General features: G+C 43.0%; 1 protein-coding gene and 1 long non-coding RNA gene across 2 annotated transcripts in view; one reads left to right on the top strand and one right to left on the bottom strand.

The window, feature by feature from the left end:
* The window catches only part of GSG1L (GSG1 like), a 59,852-nt gene that overhangs the window by 22,804 nt on the left and 11,187 nt on the right, over positions 1–25,861 (top strand). Inside the window, exons 3-5 of the mRNA XM_054843377.1 lie at positions 10,874–11,026; positions 15,209–15,320; positions 20,016–20,183. Coding sequence (XP_054699352.1) covers positions 10,874–11,026; positions 15,209–15,320; positions 20,016–20,183 — 433 coding nt within the window. The remainder of the gene's footprint in view (positions 1–10,873; positions 11,027–15,208; positions 15,321–20,015; positions 20,184–25,861) is intronic.
* On the bottom strand, positions 10,107–20,141 carry LOC129213416 (uncharacterized). Its single transcript, XR_008579433.1, has 4 exons — positions 19,915–20,141; positions 17,663–17,838; positions 17,003–17,147; positions 10,107–10,158 (listed from the first exon to the last, which is right to left on the bottom strand). It is a non-coding gene; the product is annotated as an uncharacterized LOC129213416 (long non-coding RNA).

Here is a 25,861-nt window from a genome sequence, read left to right as displayed (position 1 = left end):
TGGCAAAACCAAGATAGCACATGGCAAACAGCAAATAAATAAAGTCTCACCTAAACACAGCACAGAAGAAGAGAAAGCTGAGCCAAATCTATACATGCTTCTAAGCCAGCGCTACAACAGCAATTAATGAGAAGAGAAACTAGATGCCTGATTTTAATGGATCCTGACATAATAGGTGTACCAGAAATTTGATGGGAGAAAGATAATTAGTGGGACAATAACGTCTTGATACTGATTACGGTGAAAGATAAAGCAGATGTCATGTACTAAAGCTGAATCAGAATAACAAGGTAATGTCATTAATGAGCAACACAATCTCTGCGGATGGATTCCATGCTCAGATAAAAATTACAGAATTCTATTAGTGATCACCCATTGGGGCAGCTAACAGTAGCACGGTTAAACTCGATATCAGAGAAGGTAGAAGGACAGAAAACAAAACTAGGAGTAGACTTCGAAACCCCACGCACAGACTGAGAAATTGTCATGCATGGTATGATTTAGAGACTAAAATTTGAATAAATTTTATGAGCATGGAGAAATTACTTGGGAAACTTGTAACTCTTGACTTATTCCTGAGTGGCGTGGGGAACTTGGTTCAAAATGTTAGTGAGAGATACCTCGCATCTGTGACTAACATAGACAAATTCAGTATTGTTACAGAAGCAATAAAAGTCTAAGAAAAAAGTTGTGAAGAAGGGAACGCAAGAAAAACAAGAGCTGATTAAAAGAAATTAAAAGGTTCAGCAGAAAGGACAAATGGAGTGTGAAAACTACAAAGATACTAGATATACTACAGGTATCTAAACTATTCACAAATCTTTCTTTCTCAGTCACTGAGTGACTGAAAAAGGCAGATAATATTCAGTGTTGATAAACGCAAAGTGGTGAACATGAAGAGTAATCCTACCTTTACATATACAGTGATGGGTTCTGAATTAGCTTTTACCCCTCAGGATAAAGTTCTTGGAGCAATGACAGACACTTCTATGAAAACATTAATTCACTGCTCTGCAGAGATTAAGAAAAGATGAAAAGAACTATTAGGATCATTGTAGGAAATCAAGAACAAAACAAAAAAGTCACCATGCCACCACACGTATTCATGATGTAACCACCTGCAGCACTCTGTGTGCCCCTCTCATCCCTCCCTTGCCAGGCCCAGCTCAAAAAAATTAGAATAAAATTTAAAAAGATAGAGAAGAGGGTTTGATAGTTATGGTCAAAGATAGGGAATACTTTTTTTGTGTGAGAAGGACAACACAGAACAGATTTCAGGCTGGAAAAGAGACAAATGAATCTTGGAACAGCCAAGGTAAAAAACAAACCTCCTTCTCTGTGTACTGGGTAGCTGTTCCTGAGAAGAAAATGAGGATAGATTTTCTACAAGGACCACTTAGAGACCCGCATGCAGTGAAACTTAACTGGGTCTCCCACAAGAATTGTACACTTTCCAAAACAGTTCCCATTGTAGTATTGAACATTTCATATTCTGCTTACATTATTCTTAACATATCTGCAATAGGGTATATACGTACCCACACAGACAAGTACCTGTGCACTTGTATTAGGAGAGGTATGATTAAGTATGCAGGAAAAAAAGGTGTTACTAATATTTTATCTGTGTTTTCTTACACGTCTACTATGAATCATTGAAGTTATTTTTAAAAGCTAATTAGACATACAAAGATGAAGCCATGCTTAATAGCAGAATTCAAGCTAAATTCCTAAAAGGAAGCAACAGTCTTGCTTTTCACGCTGGTGATGCCAAAGGCATGGAGAACACCAGTTCTCTGCTGTGGAGAATGCTAGCCACAAGGTCTGAACATAATTAATTTCTCAGCCCAGTGCTGAGGATGGAAGTACACCCGGACCCCGCACCGTAGCTCCATTTAGCCCAAATATATTTGTTAAGGCATATGGGGTAGTCCTGCTTTAGAGAGTTTTTCATGGTCTTTTCTACTGTATTAATCTACTGTTTTCACACCAGGAAGAAAAGAATATAGGCACAAAGATATTCCACAGTCTGCTTGGTGCCATACACAGGATTAAATTCAGAACCAAGCTCAGTGTCACAACCATAAAAAGTCATAGAAAACAGATCATCATCTAGAAGAGAATAATTTTATTTAGCTCACAGCTCCACCTCACCTTTCAAAATAAAGAAACCGATGAAGAACTAAAGGCTAAAGAGAATCCAAGCACCTGGCACTTCTCTCACCTAAACAGTTTCTGGTGATTGTGTTTATCATATAGTCTCTCAGGTTTTGCAAACTGCAGTCTCTTGTCTGGGTGCTGGCCCTTTATCTGTCTTGAACGTCTTAGCTGTTTTACGATAACACACAGTTTTAGATATCTCTGATGGCTTTTAGGATCATGAAGCTTACTTTGTTTTGGAGGAACATCGCTCATAGCTTTGTGGTCTACTTCTCCCAGTTTTTTTACACTGCAGCACAAGAGGAGCAGGCAGATGGTCTGATATTATGAGACTGCATTAACCAACAGATGGGCTGACTGCTCAGAGCTGAGTCCCTACGCCAGCCACAACAGCATGCTCAGTGTTTATTCCTTTCACCATTTTTTATTGATCACTCCAATATTTCTGGCTGGTAATTCCCAGTATAGGAGCAGCAGAGATGAGCAAATGACTAAAACCATCAGAATGCAACTAGAAGAGAAAGCATGAGATTTACATGGCCCTTTCAAGCTTACTTTAATGCTTTTCCCAAACAAGATGTACAACATTTCTCAATGTGTACCCATTTGTATATTTTCTCCTCTCTTTTGTCTTGCACTGAATGTGAAGAGGAGAGATTAAAGTGAGACCCAGGTGTCAGTTCCAACATAGTGGGTAAAAGTCTGGAAAAGCAGAGCAATGACAGCCTGAGACAAGAAACATAGGGACAACAAATATAGACCAGGAGGAACCAAGCAGGCAGGACCAAAAATGCAGAGAACATGCCATTCTACATAGGTAAACAGAATATCTTAAAAATCATTAGTGCAAGAAAACCAAACACCATTAGGTCTACAGAGCACTCGCCATAAAACCCAGCACCTACCACATGTTTTGCAGCTGCCAGTATGCTCGCAGCATCATGCTACTAGCTCTGGAATTGAGTATTAAAGAAATAACTACATTTTCCCTGATGTTGCAGACCATCGTGTGTGCCACAGGCTATGGATGGTCAGCATCTTCCTGAGAACTAGATCTTGACAGGAATAGGGAAGTGCAAGAGGACTGTTAGGGTCACTCTTTCCACAGCAATCTCTGCTCCCCTTCCCAGGAGCGTGACGAGAAAGACCTGCCCCAAATCTTTCAGTCTAAGAAGGTATGTTCTGGGTCCCTCACACGCTGTTTAGGTCTAACGCAATACCTTACAGAGAGGACTTAGAGTTTCGTCATCAAAAAACAGACCAAGGAGAAGGAACCATTCCCATCTAGTACACAGGTGCTCTGCCCCCATCTCCAACGCAAGTGTTATGTTCATAAAGCAGGACATACAGACCTGAGGCTGTCAAAGTAAGTGAGCATAGCTTTTTGTTGCTGGTAACGTGAACAAGGGTGACAAGTACCCCATCCTCCTGGCTGCTGCAGCATGCATAGAGAGCAAGAAGAATAATATTTTTGTACAAAGAAGGAACAACATCTGCACCATGGCTTCCTCTAGGCAAATTCATACCACCCAAACCCAAGTTTTGCCCTCATACATGGTTCTTTTCTTCCCACGTTGGATGACATCTGTCTAATTGACTCATAGCCTCTTGTGGTTTCCCTGTGATGTTCTGCAGTCCAGGGATCTTGGGGATGATGACTGTGAACCATGAGCTAACAGAAGCGCTTTCTTCCTCAAGTAACAGCATCGGTGTCTGAGGCTAGCAGCAATGCCAATGAGGAGGTACTGAGGATGCACACTCTCCAGGACAGTGTTACTTGGACACTGATATCTCTTCAGCTGCTCAACAATGCAGCACCCAGCTTGTCCTTTGAGTGCAGTGCTCTGGATTCCATCTCAGTCAGACATGATAATCTCAGTAGTTATTTAGGAGCACACATTGCTCAGCTCCACCATTTCTAGCACATAGAGGTTTTTTTTGTCATATGATAAAGTGTGATGTAGAAAAAAACCCCAAAGCATCTACTTGCTTATATCAGAATTTCCTCAGCCAGATCAAGGTTGAATTGACAGAGAAGTGACTTGAGATGATGTCTCATCGTAGCTCATACAGACTCTGATGATCAGAGCAGATGTGTAACATTGAGTTATGAGGAACCTTAGCAAGTACAAACCTTTTCAGGATCTCCGTGGCTCTCTGCACCATTGTCCGGTCTGACTACTTGCTCAGGGACAGCATGGCATGGTGTGACAGTTCAAATGAAGCTGCTTTGGTCACATCCTTCATCAGCCAGAGGGACAGTTCTGCTATTAGAAGGACTGGTAAGCAGCAACCACAGATCATCTTCAGCAGGGAGCACAGAATGTGGCAGTAGGTGTTTCTGAGGAGGATGAAATCCCACTGAGGCATTCTGAATATGAGTTTACCCCAATTAGGAAGCTAATTTTCTGCCTGAAAGGGCCCTCAGAAATCAAAACAGACTCTGGACTATCGCTTCTTGGTCATTGCTCAGGTAACGCTGGGGCTTCCAGCAGGCAGCGTCACATAGCTTGGCAGGTAATACATTCATTTATGGGGTTTTTTAAATGCTGCCATATTTTCCAAGCCACTAGCCAAAAATGCATGACTAACGTTTTCATGCACACAGTTCCTGCCTATGCTGCATATAACATAGTTAACATGACTCAGCAGTCTCCTTCAGGAATAGCAATATGATTTTCCCAGAAGGGATCCTTTACGAGCAAACAGCTCATGTTTATGGATTAAAAATGCTTTGAACTCTAACAGCAATTTCTCTGTTGGCCACCTCTTCAGTGTTGCCTTGAGAACATGTATTAATATTGGATCTTTGACAGTCATTTTCATGACCTGACCAGCCCGGAGAAGCAGCCAGGAGGGGATTTCAATAACGTTATTTCATCTGGAGACAGAACCTCACAATCTGGCATCAGAAACTCTTGGCATACTGAGCCAGCACCAAAAATCAACTTTTCTGATTTGCCAACAAGTTTACAATCATACATCTTTAGTATAAAACTCCATGGCTTCATGTGAATGTAGGTGGTAGGAAGCATAGACGTGAATTTCGACTCTCTAGAACTGGTTTGTTGGCTGTATTAATCTCAGAAGCACAACAGTAATTTAATTATGAAACTTTGTGGTTCTAGAAACAGCAGCAAAGGCTTCTTTATCATCCTCCACATAACCTCATTCAGGTAATATCCACGTTCTTGGTATTTCAGTCTGAATTGCTAACAAATCTGAGAATGGCTTTAATAATGCAGCAGAAGACAACTAGGAATCATCTTTGCATGTTGTGGGGAAAGAGCAAATAAGTGCGTGTCAGGAATGTCTTTACATTCTTGAGGTCAGTTTAACCAGAGAGCGCTCTCAGAAAAATTGGAGTTAGCAGCTGTTGCTTTTTTTGTGACAGGACATTGCAGCGGATTTGAACAAAGAATACTCGATGTTTTGATACGTGTTTTCACTCAGGGTATTGTGAATGGTCCTTAGTTTTTCTTACTCCAAAGGAAAAAGGCCAGATGCAAACCAACAGAATAACCTATGACAACAGCGGTTACCCCAGTTTCACATTTATACTTAATTTAGATACCAAACAGTCAAAATCAGCTCAAAACTCCTGGAAGTCATTAATCACACTGTTCTTTGTATTCCATAATCAGGAATTCATGGAAATGCGGTACGATGCCTTGAGTTCTTCTAAGCAGAATTTCTGTGACTTTTCAGAATTCCTACTTCAAAGGAAAGTCAGCAGTGGAGCTTTCTGACAATAGTGTGTTCATTTACATTGCCTTCCCTGGTGATCAGGGCTGACTTGAAATACATTCAAGTTTTCTGAAGAACTTTTGAGCGCTGAGACTCATTGCAGGCTGAAGTAAAGTTTCTTTACCTCACTGTCAGAAAAATATTCAGTTTGTTTCGTTCATTCAGAATTGTCCGCAACATCCTTTTGTTAACACGTTGTCTCTGGCAGATGCGCTTAACATGATCACCAGCTTTGCAGGAATGCACTCAGTATCTATGAATCTTCTTTCAAAATGTTGATGCTGCCCTCCACTGTCTGACAGACATGCAAGGGACTGATCTCGTTGGTTCACGATGTACTTGAGTTCCTAAAATTTCAGCGATCATGTGGGTAACAGTTATCTTTTCAGTCACAATGAAGAGTATGTTCACTTCACACGAATTTCCTTGGCATGTAACAGTACTGATTCAGTGGCTAAGCCCGTGAGGAGGTGGCACTGATGCTTTTCACCATGAACTCCACAGAGAAGACAATCTGCTAACACATTGTTGAGGAAGTAACAAGTAACTCAGAGGCACGAAGAAGTTCAGTGATATCCCAGCAGCTAGTTTACAGATCTTCTTGCACAATGAGAATCTCTGGACAACGACAGAAGCACAGATGAAAAACAAGCTTTCAGCAGGGCTATATTTTCACATTTTAGGCAAATCTGGTGATCATATAGAGTGCAATCTGTCTTGAGGTCAGATGATATGAAGGTGATTCCTTCTGAGGTAGGAGTCCCATATGTAAGTTGATTTACGTGAAATTTTTCAGTGAGTCCCAGATTAACTATCTCAAGTTCTAGGTAGGCAGCTCAGCCCAGGTCCTGTCCTGCTTGCACTTTGCAAGGAGGTTGTCCTGAAGATGGCAACTCCTTTACCTTCAGAAACAGCTCCACAGTCTGTGGTGTTCAGCTTCAGAACAATCCCACCTGGGACATGCGGCATAATATCTGTGGGGCAGGAGCAAAGATCCAAAGTGGCCCACAGTACACAAAAGTAACTCTGTCATTATCAGGAACACTGCTGAGGGCGCGATAGACTGGTTGGTGTAAAAACCGACAGGATAAGGCATGTTAGAATAGCAGGTGTTAATGGTACCGAGGTTAGTGGGTCATCAACATCCTAGTGCCCATCTACCTGCAGCTTCTCAGACACCAGGTTGGGAGATACAGGACAAGGAAATCATGATGTGCAACAGAGTCATGACAGAACAGCAAGACTGTCAGCTCCTAGCCAGGACAGAAATGAACATGCAAACCTAGCCCATTTTTGCTAACGTGTTAAAAGCCCAGAAGACATGAGGAGGACTCCACAGCTGACATCCTCTATATTAATTTCCAGGAATCCTGGAAAGATTGACTGAATACATGTGTCTTCGTGCTTGCATGCTGGATGGACTCCTTGCACATACTCATGCTTGTGAGAATGTGTGTACGGGATTGTAAGTGAAATTAGTTTCGATTTAGTTTTGTTTTAAAGTAAAAGATTCTTCTTTCCTAGGAGGTCTCACATTGCTGCCACAATGTCGCAGCATTATTTCCTACAAGGTGCGCAGGGATGACACACCTTCTGACAAATGCTGCACATAGCGAGGAGGAGGCAGGTCAGAACCTGAAATCTTTCTGCATTAATAAGGAACGTCCTTGGCATAACAGGCGCATCCCAGCTGAGCTCCATACACAAACCCACAGCACTTTCTCTGCACACCTAACAGTCAGTTGGATGAACAAGGCAAGGAAAAAGCATAAACAGGGTGAAAACAAAAAAAAAAAGAGACAAAGCTGGTGATTTATAAGAATACAGACCCTCAGATACAGGCCATCCAGGTAGGAGACTCCAAATGAATCAAGCGCTGACTCTTCTGAAGGAGAGATTTTTTTCACCAGCACTTAGGCCAGACAAACCCCTGGAGCAGGGGACACAGGCTGGTGGGAACTGAGACAGAAAAGGTGACAGCAGAGAACATAGGGAAAGAGATAAATCCTCTGGAGAGCTTCTTCCCTGTCACCTGGAATGACTGAGGTCTGCTCAAGAGAAGGAGCTCTCTACTTTGCAGGAAGGAGGCTGTAAGAAATTTTAAGTGGAAGTAAATGATGCCAAGTGACTGCCTCATGAATCTCATGTTGAGAGAAGAGCAGTGGGAGATCACTTCACCATCAGCACAGAACAGAAAGACACGGTCTCCTGAATTAATAACCTGAATCAACTATTCTGCTCCTGGCAGCCACAGGAAGATGCAAAATCCAGATATAGCTTGCATTTTCTGGATGTTATTATTTCAGATGAAATTCAGAATCAAAGCAGGCAGGACAGGACATACACAGAACTATGCAAACACTGCATGTGTGACTTACCTTCCCCCACATTAAATGCATTTTTAAAAGGCACAGAGCAGATATTCAGTGTGCACCATGAAATAAGACATGAGAGTTAGACATAAAGTTCCTTTCCAGATAGGAATAGGGCCCAAAAAAAGAAGAAAGAATTGCCTATGCCTTCCACGGGAAACTCACTCAGTCTTTGTGTCTACAGCATCCCGCTTCAAGCACTGTTTCATAGGTGGGCAACAGATAAAACTTGTATACAGCTGATGTACATCAACCGAACACCCAAGCCACCAACCAAACTGCCAGATCCCTTTTTGCAGGGTTGCACACCAGCCTCTTGTCCCCAGTCTATACATTCATCCAGGATTACACTGTCCCAGGAGCAGAATCCAGCATTTGTCCTTGTTAAATTACATACGGTTGGTGATTTCCAAGCACTCAAATCTACCAAGATCTCTCTCTAAGGCCTCTGTGCTCTCAAGAGACTCAATGTCTCCTCCTAATTTAGTATCATCAGCAAAATTTCTTAGCATGTGCTCAACTCCTGTGTCCAGGTCATTGATAAAAACATTCAGAAGAACTGGCCCTAAAATTGAGCCCTGAGGAGCCCCACTAGTGACCGGTCGCCAGCCAGACGTTACCCCATTGACTACAATTTTCTGTGCCCTTCAGCCAGTTTTACCCAAGGAAGCAGAGGACAGGGCCACACCACAGCCTTGAGCTGCATTCACTACTACAGCACTGCCTTTGTGTGTAGATACCAGCAGTGAGTATCCTCAAGAGTTGAAACAGGGCAATAAACATCTGGGCAGATATGTTGTATATTACTCTTTCAAGTTTGGGCTGAAAAATTTATCAGTTAGAACTAGTTAGGGCGCTCTGCTGCCTCAGTTTGTAAGTCAGGTTTACATAATCGAATTCTTTCCAACCCAAACCACTTCATCATTCTCTTGCCATAGAAACTTCTGTTTGTGAGAAAATGAGGCAAAATTCCTTCTTAATCCTGCTGTATCGCAGAACACCCTTGCTGTCTCTCGCTTGTATTTCTTTTTGGAAGAGTGTGCCAGTTGCCCTGATACCAAATTGCCTAATAGGAGCGAGATAAACAGCTGTTTGCTGTTGATAGATGCAACATTACACACGAAGTCACTGTGAGAAATTAAAAGGTTTATTTATTACTACCTCTGTAGTATTATTTGAAAACTCAAAAGGTCAGATATGGTACCAACTACTAATAGCACATATTAATTAGTTGTGATAACAAAAAGACAAATTCCTAGACAAAATGTGAGCTGGGATCATCCTGGTCACCAAGAGGACACTCAAATATTTGATAAAAGTGAGACTGCATATCTAGTTTGATAAGCTCAACTATAGGCATTATCACACATATGTTCTTACAGTGAGGAGAGAATGTATTAATATAAGTGAAGCCTGTAGCAGTCTCTATGGTTACAGCTAACATTTTCTAATATAAGCCATTGTCTTCAGATGCTTAACTTTCCATGTTTCAACTGCTTAGGCTGAAATTTTCCATCACTGCTCATTGTTTCCAGGTGAATACTCCAGCAATCAGGTTAGCAAATGTACTGAAGAATTCTAGCAGATTCTCATGCTGAAACAGCGATTGGAAGTCTGGCAGGGACTCAGCATTATCATCTGTTACCATCCTCTCAAATTTACCCCATGGCTTGGTGACTTTAAAAGACTCAGCAGATCCTGCTAGAGGCTTTGTGCCGAAATTTCCAAATGTAACTTCTACAGCAGATGAATCAGTCTCAGCCCCCCCCCCCCCCCGCAAACTGCTGCCAGAGCCACTTACCTGTGCACGACCCCAAAGTCCTGCAGAACGTGAGAGTCAAACGGGGCACATCAGCTCTGCCCTTCACCGGAGGGGTTGTACCTAGGGGTTGAGAAAACAGAAGGCAGTCCGAATTTTGTATCTGCAGCTCTTCAGCTGAGTATGTTATAAATAACTGGTTCCACCCCACAGGTATTCTGGCAGGTTTTGTATATAGTTGCAGTGGCAGAAATCTGTGCAGTGGATCCAAAGACCCAAAGTCAGAACAGTCATTCTGCAGGACACCAGTTTCTGTGAAAAAGAGTTTCTAATAACAGGCCCCGACACTATGCTGTGATAAGTATTTTAAAACCTGGACTGAAAACATTTTCTTTGAACAGTCTTGTGAAAAAGAGGTATCCAAGCCTGTTCGTCTCCCACCAGCCCGTGTACTGTAAGGTAATATGTGCCATCTCCACATGTATGCTAGATTCTGCTCATCTAAACCTTGACATAGGGAGGGAAAATGGATTCTGTGTCCTGTGTCTGGGTCATAGGAGCCAAGAGGTTCTAGATATACCCAAAGAGGTCCTTTAGCAAGCTGGGATCTTAGGAAACAGCTTTTTCTTTCTGCAGTATCTTTACCATCCTGCCGTTCTTCACATCCTCATTTACTACCTTTTCTACTTTTCAGATTTGGGGTGGTGGTTTACTAAATTTAAACTTTCTGAATACCCAATTACTCCTAGATATTCTTGATTTCCTACTTAATTTTTACCAACTTCACCTCCTATTATTTACCAAATAAGTGACTGGTTGCTGCTCTTGTGCATTGCAGGTGTCCTGTGGTTATCAGTAGTATCCGAGGTGTTATACATCATGCTGTTAGTCGTCGGATTCAGCCTTATGTGCCTCGAGCTCTTTCATTCAAGCAGTGTGATAGATGGGCTCAAGTTAAATGCCTTTGCTGCTGTCTTCACTGTGCTTTCAGGTATGAACCTTCCCTTTCCCTTTTGCCTGAGGAGCCCCAACAAAAAAAATTCTAAAACTTTGAAAGAATAAAAACTGGGGACTACAAGCCTCTTTTATCCCCATTTAACTATTGCATTTTTCACTACAATTTTTTGTTCCTTTGGAACAAGGACCGCATGATAAATTTGCCTCTTGCCAGGGAGAAGTGAAAATACCTAGTCCTGATTTCACAATGGCAATGCAGTAATTAGCCTCCCCCCAGCCCACACAGTCATTACCACAGCCGTAGCCTGAGCCTCCATTTTCAGCATCATCACACTGATAAACCAATAGAAAATGAAAAACACATAGTGCTGAAAATTCTTTTTTCCATTTAAGCATAACAGTAGATGAAGGCTTGACGCTTCAAACCAAAGAAAGAAGCCCATCTTGTTCATTAGCAAAACCGAGAATGAAAAGGGTTATAGTAATTGCACTTAGGAGCAACTCCACCAGTAATTTGGGGACATGTATATCTCTCAGAACAAATGTTCAGGCTATTTTCATGCTCAGTCTGTACTTGGAGCCCTTCAGCAAATGAACTTGAGGAATCCGGTTCTCTAAAAGAAGTTATCAAATCTAACCATGTAATTAAGTGCCCCTTCACTTCTATGCTGGCTGAAAACTCCACTTCCCAGGATTTATAGAAGCAACCAGCCACAGCTGGCTTTTGTGAGCACACCTCCATGATCCTCTCTGCAGAAAGAACAAGAAAAAAATGCAATAAAAGTGCATTTTATTCTGCTGTATTTCAAGCTGAAAGAGATTATAACAGGCAGTGTACATTGCTGTGAAGGAGTTTCTATCTTAAGGGATAGCTTAATATTTGTGAAATACAGTTAGTGGTATAAAACTTAGATCAGAAGTAGAGCTGAAAGGAAAAAAAAAAAAATCTGGTAAAAACTTCCAAAGCATATTTTTCAGCTTTGGATGCAATTTGGATTAAAAAAAATAAAAAAGTCTGTTCAATTTTCAAAATCAAACTATGTGGAATTCTTCAGCATTCAAATAACTATTCCCATGCTGTTTCTCTTTCTCTTCACCATTAACTGCAGTTTTAAGTTTTGTAAGAATTATGAAGTTTTCTTTCCTACACATCTTTCTATTTTTATTTTTCCTTCTCTTTTTATAAGTACATTGCCATGATGTTCCAAATCTAAACTTTAAAATTTTACAGAGAAAAAGGATAGAAAAATAGGAATAAAAAAAAAACAACCCCAAAACACTGCTAGCTGGGTTTTTTTCAGTGACAGAGATCTCAGAGGAAAGAAGAAAAACATATTTATTTAATCCTATCATATTTATAGTGACACAGCTTTATAGAAATCAGATAAAAAAAGAGGGCTTTGACTTGAAGCAACACACTTCTCATTAAATTCATGCTAGAATTCCCTCCTAAAAGTGCAATGGAATCTTCATATTCTCATAGCTCAACATCTAAAGGTTAGGAAAAATTACCCCAACAGTGTGGCCACTTAACGCTATTTCTCAGCCTCTTATGAGTCATTAAACACCCTCCCGCCCCCAACACTGACATTTTGGTATTCCTCTTATACCGTATACAACTTAAACAACTTATATGCGTCTCTCATGTAATATTTATAATAAAGCATTTTAATTAATGTGATATATTCCACAAATAATATTTTCAGTAAAGGTATCTGAAAATGCTTTAAAATACATTTCCTTTTCCAAATTTAGTTCCCTAAGTTCTCCCATAAACAGCTCTGGTCCTGCAAGGCTAATGATCTCAAGCCAACTATAAATGGTCAGTGTTTCTGCACTCCCATCCGCTCCCGTCACTCCAGTCCACCATATTATCAGGATTTTTCACCTACAAGCATCTGCTGCCCCGGACCCCAGGGTGGGCATACAGGCATTTGGTCCTCTTTGTCCAGCCTTAAGCAGCCAGCTGGAGGAAAAGATGATCTTGTAAATAAATACAGCATTTGTTGATTTATGATACAGGCAGGTCACTTTATCCAACATGTGACCATTCAATGTCCAACATAAAATATCATGGGATATCACCATGGAGCGCTTGGCAAAGTATATCTAAAATAGACCAAACCGAGGGGTGGCACCTGGAACAAACCAAACCACAAGCGCATGAAGCAGCACAATGAAAGAAAGACTCCTATTGTTCTGCTATCGCTTACACGTGGCTCAATGCCACTGCCAGCACAGCCAGGTACGTGTCCGCCCCCGACCCTCCCTGCCATCAGGCAGATAAAGCCACAGACGCCACGTTGTTCACTGTGGTCCCTGCGTTGCGGCAGGACTTGCTGCTGACCTCCCACTCACCCGTACCAGCGGGCTGTCATCCTGGCCTCCCACGCAGCGAAAGGGCTCAGCACTGCTGAAACCCCGTTAAGGTTTTGCCCGACAGAACAGAGCTGAGCCTTGCTGAAGCTAGTCCTGGTGTGGCAAGCCTCCTGATGGCTCTGAGTGATTTTGACATGTCTCAGGGCAGTCTGTAATATTTTATTAAGATTGAAACATTACTGACAGTAGGTATAGGAACAGCAAACTCCAAACTTTAAGATCAACGCCATAACTGTCAGCTGGAGAGAAATCCACTGATTTAGAAAGTATAGCAAGCTCCCAGTGAATTCTGGAAATTAAATATAGCCAGAAACAAGCAAGGTGTGTACCAGTTTGCTGTGCTCCCATTAGGCCGCCCACCCTGCTGAAATATCATTTCTTCCAATGTGAATTGCTCTTTCCACCTCCTGACTTTCCAGTGTGTCACACCGACATGAAGCAGCTGAGCAAAACACCTCAGCTTCTTGTAATAAAATATCTTCTTTCAGCCTCTGCAGTTGTTTGTATCAAATATGACATTTGTCTTGCTGAAGGTCCTGCTTAACATACCCACAACACAAACATGACATTCCCCACTTTGCCTCCCCCACAATTGCCCTGAATCATCCACATGTCTGGTGAGACTAATGAAGTGCTTTAAAGTCTGAAAGTAGGCAAGAAAAAAGAGCCAAAATTTGGGTCTGGGGATGGAAAAATCAGGATCTTCCACATGGAGGAAGGGCAACTGTGGAAAAAAGTAGATGGTCAGAGATAACAGTAAAGGGCGACTTTGGTTAAGGAGCAAGGTGTAACGTATGGGACCGCACTGTACCCCACCGTGGCAGAACATCAGTATTTCAAAGTGCCTTGGACTGTCATTGCAGCACAAGGGGCTTGTGACATCTGTAGGTCCAAGGTGTATTTGGAAAATGATGATCCTGCCCCACAGCTCACCTAACTGCCTGAAGCCATGCTTTTCATGGGCTCAGCTGGGAGCATCCTTCTGCGCTGCCTAGGTACTACAGCAGACGCATCCCAAATTATTGTAGCTAGAAAGTTCTCCAAGCATCTGAGCTGCTACTGGCCACCACTTCTTGAAAAGTGGATTTTGATTTTCCTGAGAGAGATGTCTAAGTGTAAAAATATGGGCTGGCCAGCTAAGTGGCAGAGCAAACTCAGTGATCTGACTGAAACCCTGTTCTTTAGCATCACAGTGAGTCGAGTCTCTAATACATTGTCTAATCTTCACCCAGTTGTAGTTAATCTCAGCAAAATATAACGGTGTCACAAAAGCAAGCATCATCGACATTGTACCTTCAAAAGTATTCCTATGGTGTCCTCTTGCCACACATCATCAGGAATACTGAGTTCACTTAACTTCCTTGTGTAACTTCCAAGTGTTTTATAAGTGTTCAAATTTATAAGTCTTAGCAACTGTTCAGATAAAATATCATTGTTTGGCATTAACACATTCAATCTTGCATTGCCTCCAGAAGCCTCTTTCCTTATTCTCTTACCTGAGGCCTGTCTGCAATGGGCTAAGTGAGATAACTTGTGGGTGGCATACCCCTTCTGCAGGAGCAAGGTTGGTGGGGATGCTAATTGTGCAACATTTTCTTCAACGACTTTCTTTCTTTAACTCTTCTCTTAATTGAGAATTCAGTATGATGTAAAATAATGAGCTCTCAGTCACACCTTTCCTCTGCCCATGCAGCTCCCTCCTCCACAGTAGAATAGAAGGCATAGAAGTGCAACAAAGACTTTTTTGGAGCTTTCAGAGCACTTCCAGCAGTAGCTATCTCAAGAACCATAAAAAAACATTAGCGCAAAAATTCCTGTTATAATCCCTGCTTCTCAGGTCTCTTGGGGATGGTGGCACACATGATGTATACTCAAGTTTTCCAAGTGACAGTCAGCCTTGGGCCAGAGGACTGGCGACCGCACTCATGGGACTATGGATGGTCCTTCTGGTAAGTGTCACCACCAGTTAATCTCTTTTCATTTTTGAGTTGTTCCATCAATCTGTTGGGAGATTGTACATATCATCTCAAATTTGCAGGAACACGCATGTGAATTTCCAGCTGCCAAAATGCTAGGAGCAAAAAACCACCATGGCCGTGCAATTGTTGAGGTGTTAGAGGACAGCTATCAGTGACTGTGCAGCAGCAGCTGCACATATCAGCAGGTACATAGCATTTGTAAATAAACAGCAGCCACAATTACCAACACAGATTGAGCACTCTCATTAAAGTTCAATTTAGGTACGTAATTGCGATGGCATTTCAGAGACTTTTAGCTTTTTTGTTGTTGTTGTTTTTAATTAATGTCTCAGTTGAACCTGACAGTGCAACTTTTAACACGACCACAGAGGAAGGCATAGTGCTCCTGGCACCATGATACTTCCCTGTGGATCATGGTGAGAAGGCTCGGGAAAGCAGACAAGACATTTTGGAGACTGATTTTTTTTTTTTTTTTTTAACCTTTCCCATTTATCTTCTAAAAATCACAAAAATAATTTGGCCAAGATATGTCAACTGTGTTATATTGCTTGCAAATTTATAAGAAGCTTAACAAGAACAGGAGACTAGAGAATAGAAATACCTGCAAACAACATTCACATCCTTCCAAAGGCATCAGCCTCTTTGGATGGCTAGTGAAAATACTTTCTTTTTTTCATTTAAATATAGCATATTATTTTCATTCCATCTCAAAGCAGAGACAACAACCTTTGCTAACACCAATAAATAAATACAAATACTTGTTACGCACAGCACTGCAGGAAGTTATTAGTCTTTCCTTCTCCCCTCGCTATACGGTATTTCATGGAAGGAGTTATTAACATTTTAGTAACATGTTACAAAATATAAATGGCATTATATTTAAAATACAGCTTGTTTTGTGTATCAATAATAAATATTTATCGCATATGATGATGAACTCATAAACAATACATTCATATATTTATATAAATATTTATAACTATTATGTAATAATGATATATTTACATATATATTTAAATAATAATGCATATTCTCTATTAATTTGTCTTCAGTAATCTATTTTAAAATTTGCTGCAATACTCAAAGTTCAGAATGATGTTAAATGTCTAGCATGATAAAGCACTCATTAGATTATTCTCCTTCACCTTGTGCAAGACAAGAAACCCCATGCCTCAGAACGGGCATCAGAGGCCCGCGGGTCCCGTCGGGCATTACGAGCCCACCCTGGGCCTGTTCATCCTACCCATGCTCTGAGCGAGCTGTTCAGAGCCCAGCAGCCCACCCTGGGACAGCAGCTCACAGCAGCGTTTGCTGTCCTGACCACGGTTTTGTCCCAGAGCAGACATTGCACCCCTTGCCTGCAGCTCTCCCCAGCCAGCCAGCTCACGGCGGGCGTTGGTTTAAAGACCACGACTGACCCTGGTTAAGCCTTGCTGTGGAGGATACTGGAGACACCCGTGAGCAGACAAACATGCAGGAGCAATCTCAGCTCTTCCCCTATTCCTGAAGTGGGACCTCAGCTTCACCCTGTACAGTGGCTGTTGGTTCACCCCAGTTAAAGCTGAGCTCTGCTCAAGCTATTGCTACCACAAGGCAGCTTCTCAGATTTGGTAATCTCTCTCCCTCCCCTAATACCTTCCAAGGCAACATACCTGTCCATGCAGGACGCTGGGCAGGGTGCAAACATCAGCTCAGTCCCAGCTCCCTTGAGACAGATGTGAACAGCAGCAGCATCTTCACAGGAGCCCGAGGAAGGTCATGGGGTTCCTCATGCCATGCCAGAGGCTGGTAGCAGACCTGGCAAAGGAAGGTCTGACAGTCAAACACAGCAAGAACAAGGCTTCTTCCTTCCAGCTAACACGGAACTGCTGTACAGACTAGAGAGAGACAGCCTCCCCTGGTATCACCCAGACTTGAACACTGACTCGAAGAAGGATTAAACACAATTGCCCACACAGTCTGGTGGAGTTTGGAAACTGTGAACACGTAGGAATTTCTTTCTGCTCCATCGGGGTCCAGGTGATGGCCTGAAGCTTGAGCTTTAAATGTGCCTGAACCAGTAGTGCAAACATCAGCATTATTTACAGCCTTCTGTAAAAAGTACCACTGCAGCATCCTGCTAGACAGCCTGTTAGAGCACAGAGAATTGTACCACCACTGAAAAGTGGGGCCAGAGAACAGCTTCCCCATGGCCAAGAGCCAAAGGGCATGAGTGGAGGTCCAGGCTGTCATTCGTTTCCCAAGTGCCAATGGGAAAACTATTTTTTCTGTGGCTCTATTTCCCCTCTATCGAATGGGAATGATAAATATACCTCTCCTCAAAATGAGGATGGGCTGCTTGTGATCTTCTCAGATGTCCAAGTGTTCAAAACACATGGCTCGGTCCCCATTTCCAAGCCATTGGCAAAGCCGGGAGTGGGCCAGTGGATTCTCCAGGCAGGGAGTTTCAGTGGGTCTGAGGATCAGTGGATGTTCAAGGTCAGCCCCTCTAGGAAGAAAACAAATGCAAAAATGTGAGCCATTTGAGCCACAGAGAAACTTGAGAGCACGGCCCTGTGCTCAGCTACCAGAAGCAGTATATGTACTGTCCCACCACATCTGGGGCACAGCTGGAATGGAGTGGTGTTGCTGTTAAAGAGGTCTTCACCTCAGGTAGGATGTAACTCTTGCAAGTAGGAGAACCACTGTTTATACTTGAAAATAAATAACATTTAACAAAGGTCCGTAAAAACTAAAACATATCAATTGGAATTGTCTCATTATTATGATTTACCAAGTGCCAGACCTGAGGTCACATTGAGGGTCTTCATTCTGTATTTCCATCTCTGAACCTTTCAGCATTTCAGAGTTGATGATTAGAAATGATCAGAAACTTTCAAGAGGAATTTTTCTCCCTATATCATTCCCTGGGCACCAACCAGGCACAGTGAGGCATGTGGTTTCAGCTGGCTTCTTCCTTGATATTGTTTAGCAGTCCAGCTGGAAATGTTTGGAGCTGTTAGAGGGTTTCTACACACTCTGCGTAGGAAAGCCACTTGCCAGGCTTCACTGTGCCTGGACATGCACACGTAGCACACGTTTCCTTTCCACTTCTCCACCCAACCATGGGAAACCTAAGGGAACTTCATCACCCCAGGGTTCACTGCGCTTCCTTCTCATTTGATTGCAACTGGAAAACACATTCAAATGTGACTAGGAAAGGGCTGCCTCCACGCGCTGCATTGCCATGGGAGTCCCTAAAGGACTTGTTATGCACTGAAATTTGAAATCATTGAAATGAGCCACTTCTGTTTACTTGAACCGTTTTTTCCCAGATTTTTCAGTTCATGAATATGTGTTCTTTTTCAAGTTTTGTCTAATTTGAAATGAGAAACTGTTTCCCTGTTTGCAGATCCTTTGCAGAATAGAAAAACAGCTCATGCTGAGGGCTCTGTTGATAATGCGTATTTATAAGATAATGCTACTGTGGCTGTATTCTTTCTGTTCTGCATAATTTATATCAATGTTCAATTTGGTTATAGAAAAGGTGAAAGCAAGGAGCAGGTAAAGTGTGTAGCTGACACAGATGATTAAGTTAATCCAAGTTATTTAGGAAGCCACTGTTAACTATATGTAGCTGGAGCTGATGGGCAGAATGTGAAGTCAAGTGGACCCTGATCGCAGATAAGCTCTGCAGACAAAAGGAGGAATTCAGTGCCTTTTTTGTAGCCCCATTTCATGCTCAAAAAGCATCTAAACTCCTTGGGACCATGAGTTCTCCCCAGCCACATCTGAACTTGAGATCAGTGAGGAAAAGGCTGGAGGAGAGATGTGCTCGGAGGGCAGAAGACACCCAGGAGGGAAACCCAGCCCACGAGCAGGGAGCAGAGCAGCTCCCAGCTGAACTCTCCTTGCCAGGAGACCCAGGACAACACTTGCTGCTGTTCCAGTCTGGCGTTGGGGCAGTCTCTTTTTTACTTCCACTTTCCTTCTCCCTCTGTCTCCACACGCTCCTGGTCGGTACTTACAGGTGTCCTGCCAAGCACTGCCTGCACACTTGGGGCACTGCCCTCAGATTGGATCCCTCCAGAAAACAGAAGTGCTCTCTTCTAGCCTGGTCAGGCTTTCAGAGACCAGATATAAGCCAGGAATGCTAGCAATGTCCATGAACCAGGAAAGAAGGAAATACAGTAGTAGTTTGATGAAGGCATAAAAAATTGGGACAGAAACCATCCCTGCAGTAGCGTTGTGCAGAGTCAGTCTCCCATGGATGCTGGAGAACTTCCACTGGTCTGAAAGACGTGCTCTCCGGGGCATTACTCCTTCCAGGAGTTCATTACTGCTCTATAGATTTTAGCACTCATCTGCAAGGCTCTGAAACGTTTCAAAGGGAAACCAGGAGACATTCGACTCTTCTGTCAGAGTGCACAGAGTGTTCCTGTAGGCACTCTGCCACACGGTTCTCCATGGGATCAAAGTTGTGCCCAGACCCTACCTAGCCCAGCATCCCGCCTGCATGCCTGAGCATGTGCCACAGGCTGTTTGAGGTAAGATGAGGAGAACGGGTTTGTCACCGCTGACTTACCTGCCTAGTCGCATCCGGTGTATGTGTGTCTCTTGGCGTCAGAAATATAACATGAGCTGCTGTCTTAACCCAGCTCTGTCTGCTGGTTTCTCTCTCCACAGTCTGGCATGGGGCTCTTTCACCTGCTGCATGGCGGCCTCCGTTACTACCTTGAACTCTTACACTAAGACTGTCATTGAGTTCAGACACAAGCGCAAAATCTTTGAGCAGGGCTTTCGAGAAGAGCAGAACTTCCTAGACCAGGAAGCCATCAAGTACTTCAGAGAAAGGTCAGTGCAGTCAGTCGCTCGATCAGTGGAGGTTTTCATGGACTCTGCTAGTCTCAGAAAATCCAGGCTCTCACCCATTTCAGCACAAGTGGGTGAAGTCTCTGAGATACTTGGAGAAGATGTGTGTTAAAGACAAACACAAAAGATCCTACTTGATTTGTTTTTTCTTAAGTTTTGTGGTGTCCCAGTGCCTGCCTTTTCTCATATACTCATTAAAACACAAGACTGACAAGTCTTTACAGTATGCATCTGGTTCACAGGAAGCCATAAGAAGCTATCCTGCCAATGCAAGCTGATTTTCCCTCTCTGGAAAGGTAAAATTGTGGGCATATAACAAATGTTACAGCCACACTTTCTCAGCACGTGTCGTAGGCACTTCCCAACAATCCTAACGGCTGCTGAGACATTTTCCAGCCACCCCTAGGCCACTTTGGAGTTGCCATCTTCCATAGTCACATGCCTACAACCCATCCTAGGCTCCTCCACACAACCCATTCCCCTGAACTCCTCCACACAAACATAGCACATACATCATATTGCACTACGATGTTCCTCTGCAAAAACACCCACACAGTGCCACCCACACTGCTACCAGGGTCTTAGATTGATTCTAAGTCCCATCTGAGCCCTGAAGGCTCAGAGATGCTCCTTCACCCTGCCTACAAACATAGCCCATTACCACACATCCACCCAGCACACTGCTGACCCCACGCGCTCTCAGTTAGCCCATGAGGCTGCACTGGGATGCTTACCGCCCTCATTCTTCTGTGAGAAGGTTAAGGCTTAGCTTAACATTGCAGAATGTGACGAACACACAAATATGGACCTCACACAGCAGGGAAGGTGTGATGGACTCCATAGGGGTACCTTTGTGGAACGAGGAGCTGATAAGTACAGAGAATCCTCACCAAAAGCCTATTGTTGGAAGAAATGTAAGGATATTTAGGGAACAGAAAATGTGAGGATTCACTCTTGTTCTTCTGACCGACGTGGCAGTTTCTCAGTCATGGAAGAGAGTGGTTGGGAAGCTCTGAGGAGACAGAAGATTAAAAATGATCAGGCATTTCAGTAGCGAAGTGAGGAGGAGTTCTGAGCAGGAAGAACTAGAGACCTTCTATGCTTATTACTTTGCGTTTGTTACCCAACCTTAACTAATAGTCTCTGTTGTTACAGTTATTCCTTGGCCAAGTTCCAAGTTTTCACTCTACCTTTCAGTCTGGAAGGATGAGAGAAATTATTCAAATGATGATTTTCCTAATTTTGCATTTAGAAATTACAGTGTTTTTTTTTTTTAATTCTTTGCCTGAAAAAAACCAAACCACAGTGAAAGGGAAGCGGTCAGCATGTGCCTCAGGGGAAATCAACACTCAGTGGGGGAAAACAGTCAGCCAAATTACCAAAGTGAGAATTGCAGATGAGACACCGACAGAATTGTAAGCAACAGAATATGCTGAGCTACATTGGGAAATGTAACTTTATCAAGTACCACTACTGCCCTTTCTGGAACAGTAAATGGCAGAAAACATTAATGGCATAGAGGACAGTAACCCTCTTTATCTCACGTCTCTGTTGTGTGTTTTGATTTTGATTCCTCTTGCACTCGCCATATCACACAGCCCTCCCGACCCCATTTTTACATACATGTAAATCAATACCACCTAAGACTTTACAATCAAATTCATGTTGGACTCGTCGTAACCTGAGAGACCTTGACCCCGACACAGCAGATAAACAGGTGACGGGCCCTAAAGAATGATGAGAAGCCGAATGCAGCACCAAGGTTTTTTCAGGTCTCTTGGGCAGAAGGTTTGACCTTACCTACACGACTAGCAGGGTATTGAACACTCATATGCCCAAGACGAGTGACAAGTCCCACCAGTACAAACCAACGTGGTTTTTACATCTTCTTTTACACATATCATTCCAAATAAGCTCCATACTAGGCAACATGCATACAGAAAAGCCTGTTCCATGTGACTGCTCTGTATACTGGTCAGAGCCACCCTGACCAGTATACAGAGACAATACTTTGTCTCTACCACTTGCTTTATGACTGGACTGTATATTTTGTTCTGTCCTTCCAGCTTCCTTGCTCATTTTGAATTTGTGTGAACAATTCACTTGTCGGTCACATCCTCCAAACCCCTTCACACACACTTGGCAAATGCAGCTCAAGTCCGTGGTGTTCCCAAGCTTCATGATTATGACTTTCTTTTTTTATATCGCATTATTTTAATTGTTGTATCTGAATACATACTAAGAAACCCAGAGACAGTGTTACCATGGGATCATTTCAGAGATTTAAAGCTGTGCAGCATTACACCTTTTTTTTTTTTTTTTTTTAAAGTTAGCATTTGCATGGTCAGCTTCACTGCTGTGCCCTGAGAATAGTCTGAGACTGCAGGAGGGCCAAGGATCATCAATTAGCAACAGAGTGTTGCTAGATGCCTTGGGCGCCAGCAGTCCCAGCAAGCACACTGCCCCTACCTCCGATCTTCCTTTGCACAAATAGAAAATAATTTAGATTCCCTTTCTTTCCTGTGCATATACCCAGGGATACTTCACATTCCCTCCTACTCCTACACCTCCATGTTCCTTTTCATATCTCATAAATAAAGCCCTCCAGCCTTTCTTCCTTCCAGTTACTTTGTACATCTCACTGCCCTCTTCTTTGCATGTTCCTCTATCTCAGTACACATCCAGCACCCACTGTACACATGCATCTACCTCTGTGTGGAATAGGCTCAGTGCGATAGGCAGTTTTCTAAGAGCAATTTATTTCTAGTGAAATTTAAAGCTTGATCATTATTCTCCACAGCTGCAGATTATCTTCCGGGAGGCAGGGAAGAAAAGCGTTAGCCCCTTTTTTTCTGATAAAAGTGTTTTGTTGGAATATACTTCTACAGGTCCCTGCTCCCAGATAAGAAATTTCCTTTATGAAAAATACTGACAGTGAAATACCACTAATCTTGCAAGTACTTTGTCAAACATAATATCGCTGTATTTCATTTAATTCTAATCACATGTAACTGCCTATAACAACAGAAGATTTACTAGGGACCCATTAGATGAAAGAGCTGAAATGTTCCCTTGAGACCTCTCAATTCAATCAGTGTGCCCCGTATTCACCATCCGGTGCAGGAGATACAAGGGATGACCCAAATCAGTGCATGGCTTGTTGTCCTGACCCCCTCCCTCCCACCAGCTCACCCCATCCCCTCCCCTAGCATGCCAGCTTCGCACCGTCTGCATTATCTCTGCACCCTAAGAACTGCCCCAGCTGTGAAGAACATAGGAAAGACCTTTAAAATCACACCAATATATGTGTACACCCCAACTGCTGCTTCACAGCCTGTTTTCACTCTACCTTAAGCAGCACATAGTTATCCAACCCTAAGTCCACACATAAGCACAACCAAGTTGCAAAGAGCATGCTTACACAGAGACAGCCAAATCCTCCAACTCCCCGCAACCACGAAGACACAGACTTTGTCTCTCAACAGCTAAGCTTCTTACTGTTTCTGTCACTGGGAAAACATTTAAACAGCTGCTGAAAAATCAAAGATTCATGGTGTTATATTCAACAATTATTTCCTTCCCAGGCCTGGGATACTTTGAAAATTCCAGACAAAATAGACACTGTAGTTCACATTATAAAATCAAAAGATATTATAGCTCTTCAGATATAAAAGATATGATAGCCCTCAGACTAATGCTAAGCAGAACAAGTAAATGATACAGGGTTGGAGGTACTATTCATGTATTAAGTGTTCTATAAAATTATCAGTAGAATTATCTGCAACATGTCAGTTGTCAGTCTTTATCCTATTATTGTTTGTCCTCCCTTTTTCTCTGGCTTTCCTTTTAACTGAATATGTGTCTGTTACTTTTGCTCATCTTTTTCAATTTTTTAGTTTATTAGGTGTCAGTTCATAATAGGTATCTCTCTTCCCTCTCAATTTCTCTTTCTGCTCTGTTTCCTATGAATACCCTTGCCCCATATTATCTTGAGCATGGTCTGTTGTCTACAGTTCATCCCAGCTAGCAGAGGAGGAACCCTCCACATCCCTTTCTGCCTCCTTTGCTCTGAGGATCCTTCCAAATAAGTCAAAGGGAGATGAATTCTTTGTTCTCTCCATGTAGTCTGATGTATGTGACAGTCAGCTGAAGGACTGTCAATGTGCCAGGACTTTCTCCTCTTCCACTGTCCAGCTATTTGGCTTCTGTAATGCCCTGCAGCACACAGACAGTAGTTCTGGGACTGCTGTCCCTTTGCCTGCTGCCACAGAGATGTAGCTGTTCCACAGTCAGGTCATGCCACGACATCCCACACTTTCCTCCCTGCCCTGCACAAGCATACCTGTAAGGCCATGAGAAAATAACGCCCACAAGCAGGGGACTGGGGCAACCCTTCCAGTGCAGCACTAACTTCAGTGCACCCAGGCTGTTAAAGCTTCAGCTTTCTCTGTGTAACATCTAATAAATATGCAACTATCTAGTTTGGGGGTGCTAAAAAGGCAGTGCGAGGAAGGCAAGATGGAAATTAGTAGATGTAGCAGTTTTAGCAGCTTTGCCCATATGGCTGTGTAATAATTAGGACACATTCACAAGAATTGCACTCATTTAGACCAACTGGCTACAGCAACACAATGATCACATCCATTCAGGCAAGGGACAGTGCAGCTAGGTTATTCACAGGGAATGTCTTTCCTGTGTTTGTCCCCAGTTTCTTGCTTTCCTTTTTTTCTATACTAAAAAAAAATCCTTTCAGCCACTCCCCACCACCTTTCCCTGCTCCCAGAACTCTGGTGGGCTTTGCTTTCAGATGAAGAACGATAAACCTTCCTCTTTGCTTCTTCAGTATGCTGGGGGAAAGGCAGAAGGTGTTAGAGGGGCAGATGGAGACCCTGGGGCAATTGTCACAGCTGCTGGAATAAGGAGAATTGTAGCTACAGGGAGGAAGATCTGGGGCAAGGGAACGTAGAGGTTTGGAGTGAGAATACGTGAGGATTGAAGCCTGGGGTCAGGGATAAGGGGCCTGAAAGCATGGAAATAAAATCCAAGTGAGGTCTTCATGAAAAGGTAGTCACTGCCTTGAGCGAGGAATAAAAAGTTATTAAAGACATATGAGAAAACTTGAATTAGCTGCTGCCCTCTTTTACTGTTGACATCAACAGAAAGATTAGCAGCTTTTGGAGATGCATCCATGCCTGGTCAGGCTGTGTGAGGCCAGGGGTGTTGAGTCGCTTTGGAACTGAGGCATTGCAGGCAGGGGTAAGGAGGTCAGCCCACCCTGGCACTGGTGGGAGAGGGGACCCCAGAGACCAGCATAGCCCTGTCTTCAGTCTGATATCCAGCCTTTTGCCCCCTGTGAAGCAAATCTTACTTCCGAGGCACCGCTAAACCAACAAACAAATTTAGCAAGTAAATCTGGAAGATTCAGCCTTCCACAGTTCACTCATCCATAGCACAGCATTTGCCAACTTGCAGCTGTCCATCAACACCCATTGTGGTATTGCAGCTGATTTCACAACATTTTTCTTGCTGACTGAGCCCTTACTCAGATCTGCAAAACCAGCCCAACATCAGGCAGATGCTGCAGGTGAAATTCTAGAGTAAACTGAGTTCAAACTGCCATTGATACCAGTGCAGACAAAATGTCTCTGCGGGGATAGACA

Source organism: Grus americana, chromosome 15 (assembly GCF_028858705.1).
Source record: "Grus americana isolate bGruAme1 chromosome 15, bGruAme1.mat, whole genome shotgun sequence".
In the NCBI taxonomy this organism is placed as follows: domain Eukaryota; kingdom Metazoa; phylum Chordata; class Aves; order Gruiformes; family Gruidae; genus Grus; species Grus americana.
This window is presented reverse-complemented; position numbering and strand designations above follow the sequence as displayed.